This window comes from Python bivittatus, unplaced genomic scaffold, assembly GCF_059951505.1.
Source record: "Python bivittatus isolate LINGU-HERP-01145 unplaced genomic scaffold, Pbiv_v1 ctg000980_np1212, whole genome shotgun sequence".
In the NCBI taxonomy this organism is placed as follows: domain Eukaryota; kingdom Metazoa; phylum Chordata; class Lepidosauria; order Squamata; family Pythonidae; genus Python; species Python bivittatus.
This window is the reverse complement of record NW_028277125.1, coordinates 16,688,470-16,700,701: the sequence shown is the minus strand read 5'-3', so window position 1 is coordinate 16,700,701 and position 12,232 is coordinate 16,688,470. Positions and strand designations below refer to the sequence as shown.

Here is a 12,232-nt window from a genome sequence, read left to right as displayed (position 1 = left end):
AACATGTTTTCTGCTTATATAAAAAAAACCCTACACACAACATAGGCTCTGTTTTAAGAAGCAAAGAGAACTAAGAAGTGGCATGTATGTATTTGTGTGTGGGTGTGTGAATATATATAAAATAAAATAAAATAAATTGGGGGTTTAAGATTCAAAAAAGAAAACATAAGTCCTAGATATTAAATTAAAATCACATACTAAAGATCCCTTAGATGTGGTAATATTTGGAATCATATGCAGATAGCTAATGTGTCTGTGCTTCCTACCAGATAACCATTCAACTAGGATGGATGGTGGAGATAATTAGGTGAGAAGGACCTTAATGACTGACTCTGTTCCCATGGCTCTATGTTCCAAATGCTACTGTGCATTGTTGGAGAAGCACATTTCCCATGCCATTATTGCAGCAGGAAGTAGGGGCATAAGAGATGGTGAAGGAAAATCTCTGTAGAGATCAAAGATAGCTCTAGGGTGTTTTCTCTGAAAGGCAAGTCCAGCTGGAACCAACTTAATAGCAGGAGAGGTCCAGTTATACAAAATAAATAGTTTTATTAGGCATGTAAACATACAAAAAGGGGGACGCGGTGGCGCAGCGGCTTAATGACGCTGAAAGTTGCCGGCCAGAAATGGTCGACGCTTCAGTCCAGCCTTCGCGTTAGCAGGGTGAGCTCCTGTTTCCTCCCCAGTTCCTGTAAACCCAACAGTTCGAAAACTCACGTGAGTAGATAAATGGGTACTCTCACTCCAGTGGGAGGAAAAATGCTGGTGGCGCCTTGCAAAAAAGTCGGGAGCAGTTGCCGGTAAGCGCGAAAAACTGTGCGCGCCCGAAAAGGGCGCGAAGCAACAGAAACCCCGCCTCCTGCGCTCGCCAGCTGGGCTCTGCCCTAGGAAGGAGGCTCTGGCAAACCACTTCTGAAACAATTGCCTTGAAAACTGCAAGGACTCGTCCAAGCAGTCACTGCAGAGTCGGTAACGACTGAGCGCAGATTAAAAAAAAAAAAAAAATACAAAAACAGGTGTGATCTCTACCTCTTTTATATATAAAGTGAAATATTCATAATGAGACAGTGTTCTATTGCTTTCAGTTGGGAAAGCTTGCACATGTGAGTCACTGTGGCCAAGAGCTCTTGTGAGCAGACTACTGCATAAATGCACTCACATCCTGGAAAAAAAAAGTCATAGCCATTACAAGCTATCTGCAGATAGTAATTATTTGCATTAGCTGAATAGAGTTATGGGCTTCAAACACAATTCTCCACACAGAGTTTCAAGTATATATTCTGGGTTTCCTACTGATTTAGGGCTGTTTCTACATAATAACATTGGTAAGAATAAATGGAGAATAAGATCTCAACCCGCCAAGAGGATTTCTACATATCACAGTTAAAAATGCTCCTAAATTTGTCTTGGTGGTTGTTTGTGCACGTATTTAATGGTAATATGCCTTCTTAGAAGAAAAGAATTTGCAATGATTAAACAAGGCTTTGGAAAGAAATATACCTTCAAAGAAGTTGTTCTGTGCAGTTTCAGTGCCCCCTTCTGGTGTATTCTGGCAAAGCAACTAGGACAATAGTCTTCTCCACATTCTAAACACACCTTGGGGGAAAAAAGGAAATGAAGATGTAAAAGAAAACTAGTAGTCCAATCTTTTATATTCCTACCTAGAAATAGGCTCAATTGAGTTTAAGGATCCAGGACAACTTTAGGATATGGATTCTCATTTTCTCTCCAAGTTAAAAACTCAGCAATTGCAAAGAAAGAAAACCCTAGCAAGTTTCCAGTTTACAACAGACACTTCATTATATTATCATACCAATTAAACATTAATCTCACTTTAACTAAGTATTTCATGAAAGGTTCACCAGCATTGTCTTATGTTTGTGGAAGATGCTTATGGCAAAACCCAACCAAGTTATAGATGGATGAAGGAGCAGTATTATGGTTGCTTAAACCCAACTGAGATGAAGTTGTAAGTTTTGATTCAGACCCCCATTGTGCATTTAAAAAAAAAAAAAAAAAAGGCCTGATTGAAATACCACAGAATAATTTGGATACTCTCCCTTTTTGCTAGGGTCTATATCCAAATGCCATTTTTGGAAAGCGAGGTCTTTGTTTTGCCTATTTCCTCTCAGTGTAAATTAACAAACAGTTCTACTTTCCTTTTTCTGTTAACAAAACAAAAGAACATAAGAACAACCCTGCTGGATCAGGCCGCAGCCCATCTTAGTCCAGCTTTTTGGTTTCTCAATGGCTACCCAAAAGCTCTGAGCAGTTTGCTAGCAGATAGAAATGAAATTTGCAAGTGTACTATTCCTCTGTGAGGGTGCCAAATTCCAGATAAATGGGTAGAAGACATTGTGCTAGACATTAGAGAACTTTTTAAAGTCTTTTTAAAGTTCCTTCTAGAACTATATAAATTTGCAGGAATATCTCCTTTGTGAGAGATCAAGTCTTCTAGATTTTAGATAAATATATTCTATGGCTTTATTTAAAAAAAACACCCTTTGGGTTTCCAGAAAAAAAAATGTATTCATCCTTCCAAGTTTCTGGGGTCTATAGTTACAAAATGAAATACAGGTGACCCAAGCTAAGAAACATTTGCTGACTCCGCCTACACTCTATTATATACCCATATTCCCTAAAGCACACTGAACAGTTCTGTGGCTATATCCTTCCCACAAAACAAACAAACAAACAAACAAACAAACAAACACATTTGAATGGAAAGCTCTGATAAAACCATTTCTATTATTAGAAGGCAGAGCAACCATAAAACTATATCCCCTCTCTGTCCCCCATATTAGCATTTCCCAAAGAAAGAGAGCTGTGGAGGTATAAACATCTCAATTTTTGTTAACCAAATCACTAATTTAAGTTTTAGGGAAGTTCAGGTTCAAAGACAATTCCTAAATGTTTCTAAAGTGCATCAATATACAACTAGACTTGAGGTCTGTGGAATTCAAAGAACATTCTAGTCTACTATTTTGCACTATGTGCTTTCTGTCACTGTTTGGGTTCTGTCAGCTGACTTGAGAATCTTACTGAGAAAAAAGTGGGACTGAAACAGAGTCAAGCAATTTTTTTATCTGTTTCTCTGTTACAGTTCAGCCCAAAAAGAATGAGTGAATATATATATTCACCAATAGCTATATATGTGTGTATGTGTGCATGCGCGACAGTTAGAACCGGTCATGGAACAACCGATTGGTTCAAAATAGGGAAAGGAGTATGACAAGGCTGTATACTGTCACCCTGCTTATTTAACCTATATGCAGAGTACATCATGAGAAATGCCAGGCTGGAAGAATCACAAGCCGGAATTAAGATTGCTGGGAGAATCATCAACAACCTAAGATATGCAGACGATATCACCCTAATGGCAGAAAGTGAAGAAGAACTAAAGAGCCTCTTGATGAGGGTGAAAGAGGAGAGTGCGAAAGCTGGCTTGAAACTCAACATTAAAAAAACTAAGATCATGGCATCTGGCCCCATCAATTCCTGGCAAATAGAAGGGATAGAAATGGAAGCAGTAACAGACTTCATTTATTTGGGCTCCAAGATCACCGCAGACGGAGACTGCAGTCATGAAATTAAAAGACGCTTGCTCCTTGGGAGGAAAGCTATGGCAAGCCTAGATAGCATATTAAAAAGCAGAGACGTCACCTTGCCGACAAAGATCCGCATAGTCAAAGCTATGGTTTTTCCGGTAGTAATGTATGGCTGTGAGAGCTGGACCATAAAGAAGGCTGAGCGCCGAAGAATTGATGCCTTTGAACTGTGGTGCTGGAGAAGACTCTTGAGAGTCCCCTGGACTGCTAGGAGGTCAAACCAGTCAATCTTAAAGGAAATCAACCCTGATTGCTCATTGGAAGGATTGATAATGAAGCTCAGGCTCAGATACTTTGGTCACCTAATGCGAAGAGAGATCTCTTTGGAGAAGACCCTGATGCTGGGAAAGATTGAAGGCAAAAGGAGAAGAGGACGGCAGAGGATGAGATGGTTAGATAGCATCACTGAAGCAATGAGCATGAAACTGAGCAAACTCAGGGAGGCAGTGAAGGACAGGAAGGCCTGGCGCAATATGGTTCATGGGGTCACGAAGAGTCGGACACAACTTAACGACTAAACAACAATAACGTGCATGCACGCATATATATATATACACACACACATACATACACACACACACATACACACACACTGCATACATGCATGTTACTAGCTCACATTAAAAAAAAACTGTTTCAGTAACAGTTTACATCACAGAAATACTTTACACAGTGTGGTGGATCAAGCTAAATGTTGTTTCAACAAAAAACTCTATCTTTAATACATACCTTTGTGATCCTAAAATGCTTTGCTGTTTACCTGATTGTACTTACAGCTCCCTACATTAAATAAGAAAACAGCTCCAAAGGAATATAGTAAGAGGCCTGGTGTTAGGGTATTTGTGAAGCCCCTGAGCTTTTTTTTGGGGGGGGGGTTATATTGAATGGTTTTGCTGAGCACTCATCTTTCTCTTCTTATATTATGTATTCCTTTGCAGTTGCAAGTCACCCAGAATCTTTTTTAAGCTGGGCAGCCTCAAAATTTAATAATAAATAAACAAAATTTGTAGTCTGCAAGACAATTGAGCCCTCCGGTGACATATGAAATTCACGTGGCATACAGATGCTAACAGAGTATGGATAATAGAGCCAGAGGAGAAGAGAATTATAAAGATATTCCCCTTGAAATTCTATCTAAAATTCTAAAAATCATTGCATTCTAGTTTAGTGTCTAAGAACTTCTTAAAAGGGAGTAACTATTCCATGGCACTGATGTCTGAAATGTTAACCTAAGAAATACTTTATATTTGTTTTGAAGAAAATATACTTTTTCTGATGAAAAATACTCCCAAATACAGTGTGAAACAGGTTTGATTTTTTATGCATTTCACAGGCCATTTTCATGACCAAGAGAATGCAGTGCATAATAATTTCAGCAGCAGTTTCATTCATAATATTGTAGCCCAACGTATCAGTTGCTGTTAGTTGTCTACCACGTTACTCAATTTTAGGCATTCTAAATCCATGCAAGATGGCCATTCTGGGACACTGCAGTTCCACATGTAGATAAAGAATAGGCCAGAGGAGGCTCTCACAAATTTAAGAAAATTTAGTATACTAGCACAGAGCTTTTAATATTCTTTTTTTAGAGATCAAAAGTTATTCAGGAAGGCAAAGCCTATATTAATTTCAGAAGCATATTAGCAAAGAGTATTTTAGCTCATAAAGTTTTTTTAAAAAACATAAGCCATTGTAACAGACAACAATAAGAGCAATAAGAGCAGGATTCTATCAAATACAAAATAAACATACAAACTTGATACTTCTGACAGATCTTTGAATTTTGTTCATATTTATATTTTCTGTCCAGAGTCAGCATCCAAATAGCGTTCCCACTAGCATGCAAATAGTGTTCCCACCTACTTACTAGCAACGCAGGCTTCATCTCACATTGACCACATGCCTTGCCCTTCATTTTAGGCTTTTCAATGGCTGCGTCATTTGCTGTTTTATGTACGAATGGCTGCTTAGCTGGGTCTGGAGCTGCAAAATGTAGATTTTTTTTTTAAAGGCAAGCAAGCAAGAAGTATGGATAAGTTCTTGGTGCTGATAAGTCTGTCCTCTTTGCCACCAAATTATTTATCTCCTCCTGGTGGTGCTGTAGTTGTTTTCGCTATCATGATTTTGTTCTTCATGCTTTTGTTTTTTAATAGAAGCTGCTCAGAGTTATTTAAAATTAAGTAGCATACATGTCACCATAATAAATAAACTATTGAATCAAGGTCATTAAAGTTCTAAAAAATATTTTGGCCACCTTATTTTATAATATATACTTTTCAGAAATTTCGCAAGGCATGTCTGATCAAAGGGTCCCAAGTTTTTCTTTATACAGATCATTACACTGTCACTGAAAGCATTTGTGGATCACAACATAAGCCAAGGTTGGCAATATGCTGGAACTATGGCACATGACCAATCCCCCTGAATGGTGGAACTCCAACATCAGATAATGTTATGCACCCCAAAATTTAATATGTAATTAAATTGCTACAACCTTGTTAAATTACCAATTCTCACAAGATTTTTAAGTTCTCACCTGAAATCTCATGAGATTTTGAATAAGGACACCAAAGCAATTTTTTTTTTAATTGTTGTTGTTGTTATGGTTGGTCGCATAGTCAGCCAGATGTTTAGATTGGATTTGGCATTTTTATCCACCTATCAAGTCCTTCCCAAGGACCTGGGATAGGCGGATGTTGTTTGATGGTTTGATGGTATTAAAGGTATCGTCGCAGGATATAAGCTGTTCCAAGTAAAGCTGCCTTTTGCAACTGACTGATGGTTGTTGTTGCTGTTATTATTATTACTATTATTATTTGGGAGCCTACAACATGGACAACTGCACTGCTCTCATGGATTACCAATGGTTCATGGAATACAGATTGGAAACCACTGTAGTAAATTGGTTTTGTTGGGTGATTGATTTTCAAAATGAAGAAAAATTAATCTGGTAAGGCAATGTCCCATGTTAACTATTTTAACCTACTTAATGCAGCTTCAGTAAGATTCCCCAAAAGGCTGAAGAAATAGTCACACTTGCAACCATTTTTTAATACATTTTTGAATTTTACTACATTCTTATCAAATCTCAACTTTGCTAATATGCTGTTACCTTGAACATGTTCTTTAAGTAGTCTCAATTTTACTTTGCCCGAAGGAACCTGGTGGGTGGGTGGGTGGGTGGGTGGAAGGAAGGAAGGAAAATTCAATTAAACTGTGATTTCTCCAATTGTTCCACAACTTCACCTTTGTTTCCTAACACTGTCCCTCATAGGGCTGTACCATGCTTCAAATTTGAAGACAAAAAGGTGATTTAGATCATGTGAGAATGCTCACATAGCCCTTGTCTGCAACTTCTTAAATCAGCTGCACCTTCTCTCAGGATCTTGTGGCTGTCATCCTCAGGTGCAATGTGTTCCCAAGAAAAGTCTAGTTTAAGGAATTGCAAACAGCAGTATTAAATTAATACAATAAATTAAAGCATGCTTTATTTCATAGTCATCTTATTTAAAATTACAGTCATAAGGGTTCCTCATTTAAAAAAAATATATTTGATGCTCTGTGGTCTTCAAAATTTAAGAACTACTCAGCTAGAAGATAATTCCACAGATGAGAAAAAGCTATAAGTCACCAAGAATAATAAGAAACAGTATCAAGGAAGCTTTTCAAGAAAATAAGGTTCCTTTAAGAAATTATCAAAGATGATCAAATGATCAAATGCATACACAAGAAATGGAATATATTCAGGGATTGTGAAACACATCACTACTAACACTTAAAACAACAATTTAAAAGATCTGTAAACACATCAGGTATGGGGGGGCATGAGGTGCAAAAGGAAATACTAAAGGGAAAAATTAAATTGTAGAACAACTGGACAATTCTTTCATCTGTTACTTTGGCTGTTTAAAATCAAATACCCATGCCTGAATGTCTATTTTCAGAAAACCTGGGGAACTACAGCAAATATATCTTGACTGACCAAATGAAAATAAACACTAATAAAAGAGAAAATAAACACATTAATGGAATCAGTGGTACCCATCTGGGTGGGACGTCAAAAAAAACTCAAATGGGAAACTCCTGTGGCTTAGATTTTGTAAACCTTTTTTCCTAGATAGCTGGAGGACAGTTGGAATGAAATATTCATCCAAAACAAGCCTTTCTATATGGACAAAAAAAACTGCCATCCAGGCCCACTTTGTAACAGGAGTATCAGAGAGTCAAGAAAAGTTTCAATTAATCATTTTCAAGTGTTTTGACCACAGTGCTATCTTACAAAAAGCATTATTCATTGCAGACGTTTAAATAAAAATTTTTGAACATCACAATAGTCTTACCTTTACAACATTTTCTTTGTTTTGTAACATTGGTGGTTGTGTGCCTAGGCCAGCCTGACCTGATTTCCATCTATATCCATTTGCTCGCCTAAAGGGAGATCCAAAAATCTTTTTATGAGCATTCATATACATATATGAAGAGCAGACAACTTAACATTTCCTTTTCCCCTCTCCCCTTAACACAAAGAGCATTTGGACACAAGTACATAATGGTGGCATTTGTGTGTGACATCACTGCATGTGTGCCATCACTCAGGTGTCACTGCAGTTTGCAGTGGACGGCACTGTATCAACACACCATCTTTCCCACTGAAATGATGAGCAGTGAAAAAGAGGTTGGTTGGTCCAAAGCCACCTAGCAATGTTAGCTCTCTCTCTGAGGCACACATTTTTCTTTCAGTCATGCTCAGCCCACCCACTGAATGGCAGTGGATAAAGCCAATGAGAAAACTTAATTGTGCTCTTAATTTTTTCTCAGCATCATTCATCTGGGCAGTGGGGAAAGACAGAAGGAGAGAGGGGTACAGCTGAACTTCAGGACACTGTTTAAACTGTTCCACTCCAACTCACAGTGAATATGTGTGAATTTTTGTGTGTGTGCCTGAAACAAAATATGGGCCGTAAGTCCCTAATTTGAATCTCACTCTTGTTATGAACACATTATGGGTTTATCTAAGGGAAGCCCATTTTCTGTTGGCACTGTTCCAGCATTTCTAGTATAGAAGATAATACTACGATTTACTTTGTGGTGTGGTGAGCAATACAGATGAGCTACTTTGAATTTCTTGAAAGTGCTACATAAATGATATTATTATTATTCTACCTCTACGTAACAGTAAAAGGTTAACTATATAATACATACAGACATTTATATTTAAGAGGATTGAAATATCATGCAATGCACTAAGCCATTGTTTTAACCACAGCTTGTTAAGCAAGGCATAATGGCCTCATTCCAATGTAACCCTAGCAGTAAATTATGGTTTATAAACATAAATCACAGTCAAAACCAAACAAGACACATTATGGCTATATTCACACAGCATGCTTAAGCAGATCAGGACATGTAACAAAGGTTTTGCACAATATGCCAAATTTAGTTAATACAAACCTTGGTAACTTTCTTATGGCTCAGCATGTTGTAGAAATCCAGCATTTCTGGTTAGCATATAGTTCAAAATATTGTGCAAACCCAGAAAAGGGATTGATTTATTAAGCAGGTTAAGTGTATCATGTGAACAGTCTGTAGTTTTGTTTGTTAATTCAACAACACTGAGAAAAAGAAGCTGGCAAATCCTTAATCCTTTACCCACCTGTCACTTTTCCATTTTAAATACCCCATTTCCAAAGCTGTATTTTTTACAAATGATTTTGAGGTTCTAATACATGCATTTTTATTTATTTATTGTATTTATATAGCTGCTCAACTCACATAAAGTGACTCTGGGCGGCATTTATGAGTGATCTGTAATTAGCTATTGAGGAAGAGTTGTGTTTTTAATGAATAGTATGTAAGGGAAGTAAATCTGTCAGCCATACCCCTTCAGATTAATAATTAAATCTGTCACAATGAAATGCTCCTCTATGAAGAAAAAAACCCTTAAAATTAGTGTGTAGATGTGACTGAGCATATTGTTATTATTTGGAGGGAAGGTGAATTGTATACAAAAGCATTCAATATCACAAGCAGTCTGAAGTCAAAGTATGCACTTTGCCATTTCCACAGTTTGCAAAAATAAGGTAAAAATGAGACTTTTTTTAAAGTCTGTCGCTATAATCATGCAAGCCTTTCTTTCCCCAACAAGAAATGAGGGCCTCTTCATGTGTTAATTGTGCATACATTGCACCACAATGGGAGGGAAAATGGCAGTCTCTGCTCTCCATTTTCCACTTACTGAGAGACTACTTTAGAATGTGTATCCAGACATACAAATATTTCCTTTTAGGCAAAATCCCACATACCGAAAGCTTCTAAGCATATGAAGAGTTAGTAATTTTGACCACATTTACCAAGGTTGTACAGCACTTCTGATTCCCTCCCTAAAAGGTGCTTCAGAGCATACAAGACCATGAATATAGCAACACATTATACAGTTAGTGCCTTTCCCCAGAATTATAAGGCAGCTGCCAGGGGCAACTCTGCAATCCCAGAAAAAGTCATGGCTCTTTTAAGATGCTGCAGACAGGCACTCCCCGTGCTCTGAAGCATCTTCTAGACACCAGTTCTGATACCCTGGAGACCCTGAGCACTTACTCATGGACACACATTACAAACTGCCCTTTCACTGTTAGGGAAGCAGGAGGAATAAAGCCTGCTCTCTGCTACCATCATATTTAGTATATGTAAAAATAATTTCCAGTGAGGCACTTACCTCTTGCTTGTTTCGTAACCAAAGATTAAAGCAAAACAGCTACAGAACTCTTAAGCTAATTTAAAGGCTCAAACTAGGCTTCTTTTTTGGATTAGAAGTTTGATATTTCTTACTTGCAGTTTGTTAAAAAACAGATTAAATGTTAACAACAGGTTAGATGGATGAAACCCACAGTATTGTACACCAGAGACCTTCAAACAGGTTGTGGCAAACTGCACTGAAGGAAATAATCATTGCTTTCAGTTCTAGTACTACTTCACTCTTTTGCAAGCAAACAGAAAAACAAATAATTACAAACCAACACATTGAAGAGCCATCATTTACTGTATAAGAAAGGGAAGGAAAGATGCCCCGATCACCAACTTTTTCAAAACTAGACTCTGGTATTAAGGGCTATAAGAAAAGGATGCAGAAATTAATGACTATGGTCCAAGATAATTAGTAACACTTAAAACTTAAACAGAACTATATATCTTGTTAAGTGCACTGGAACACTAATGACCACATCCTTACAAAGCTCTTCCTGGGAAAGAAAGTTAGCATTATTATTCACATTGCTGAGAAAGGGAAACAAATATAGAGAGGTTAATAAAGTGGTTCTTGAATCTGTAGTGAAAAGAGTTCCAGATATACAGGGCTGTGCTTTGTCTGCAGAATATTTCAACATGCTAAATGGATTCTCTCAAATAAAGAACAATTACGATTTGGTGGTTTTTTTGTTTGTTTTTTAACGCACTTAAAGCTCATAAGGATTGAATTTCTATTACAAGATAACAACCATTTCATAAATAATGAAGTACTCTCAAAGAATGGAAAGTGAAGTTCAGGGGATGAGAGTTCTCGAAATTGAATTCTGATATCAAAAGCCCAATGGAAGAAAAAAGGCTCCAATTCTACAAGGAAAGTGTTGGCCTAGAGTAGAGCTATAAGCTGCACCAGAAGTGTCTTGAAGCTTCTGCTGCAGTTTCTGGCACAAAAATCCAGGTGTAACAGTTTTCAGTTAAAAATCAGTTTGTGGAGTCCTTGGGGTTCTCTGAGGTTGGTTGTTTTCTTGCAAATGTTTCGTTATCCGGCTAGGTAACATCTTCAGTGTACTCAGAAAAATCAGTTTTCCCAGCTTGGTCTTATAGACATGATATCTAAAGCTTCTATCAAGATAGCATTCAGCAGAAACATGCTGAATCCTGAGGGGGTGGGCAGGGAGAGAGGGAAGAGGGAAGGGGGAGAAGGAGGGCAGGTGGTTCATACATTTAAACTGCTGCTATTCACTAGTTTAAAATTGGGGGGGGGGGATGGAAAAACAATAAGAAACCATATATTGGAGTAGAGCTTGAAACTTCTTTGGCAGATAATGAAAATATACAAGCTTAGAGCTATTATCCAACTGTGGTTAGACAGAGCTATAGCTATGAACTTATTTATGAAAAATGAAGATTACCATATTTTTCCGACTATAAGACGATACTTTTTTCTAAAATCCTTATGCTCAAAATTGAAGGGCGTCTTATTCAAGGAAGTCAGCCGAAAAGAGAACCGTGTGGTGGCAAAACTGCCCATACCTTGTCTCTGCGAACGGGCTTCCTCCAATCAGGAGCCTCCAACCACGAGTGAAACTGCCCATACTTTGTCTCTGTGAATGGGCTTCCTCCAATCAGGAGCCTCCAACCACTAGTGAAACTGCCCATACTTTGTCTCTGCGAACGGGCTTCCTCCAATCACAAGCCTCCAACCATGAGTGAAACTACCCATACTTTGTCTCTGCGAACGGGCTTCCTCCAATCACAAGCCTCCAACCACGAATGAAACTGCCCATACTTTGTCTCTGCGAACGGGCTTCCTCCGATCAGGAGCCTTATGTAACTGATGTCAGCTGATGCTGAACAAACCAATTGGAACGCATCCCATTGGAGGT

The 12,232-nt window shown here is 38.0% G+C and overlaps 1 protein-coding gene across 1 annotated transcript in view; it reads right to left on the bottom strand.

Annotated features, from left to right (window-relative positions):
- The window catches only part of ZBBX (zinc finger B-box domain containing), a 46,520-nt gene that overhangs the window by 27,303 nt on the left and 6,985 nt on the right, over positions 1-12,232 (bottom strand). The window contains exons 4-7 of the mRNA XM_088131914.1: positions 7,949-8,036; positions 6,721-6,769; positions 5,476-5,591; positions 1,501-1,596 (exon numbers count right to left, since the gene is read on the bottom strand). Coding sequence (XP_087988040.1) covers positions 1,501-1,596; positions 5,476-5,591; positions 6,721-6,769; positions 7,949-8,036 — 349 coding nt within the window. The remainder of the gene's footprint in view (positions 1-1,500; positions 1,597-5,475; positions 5,592-6,720; positions 6,770-7,948; positions 8,037-12,232) is intronic.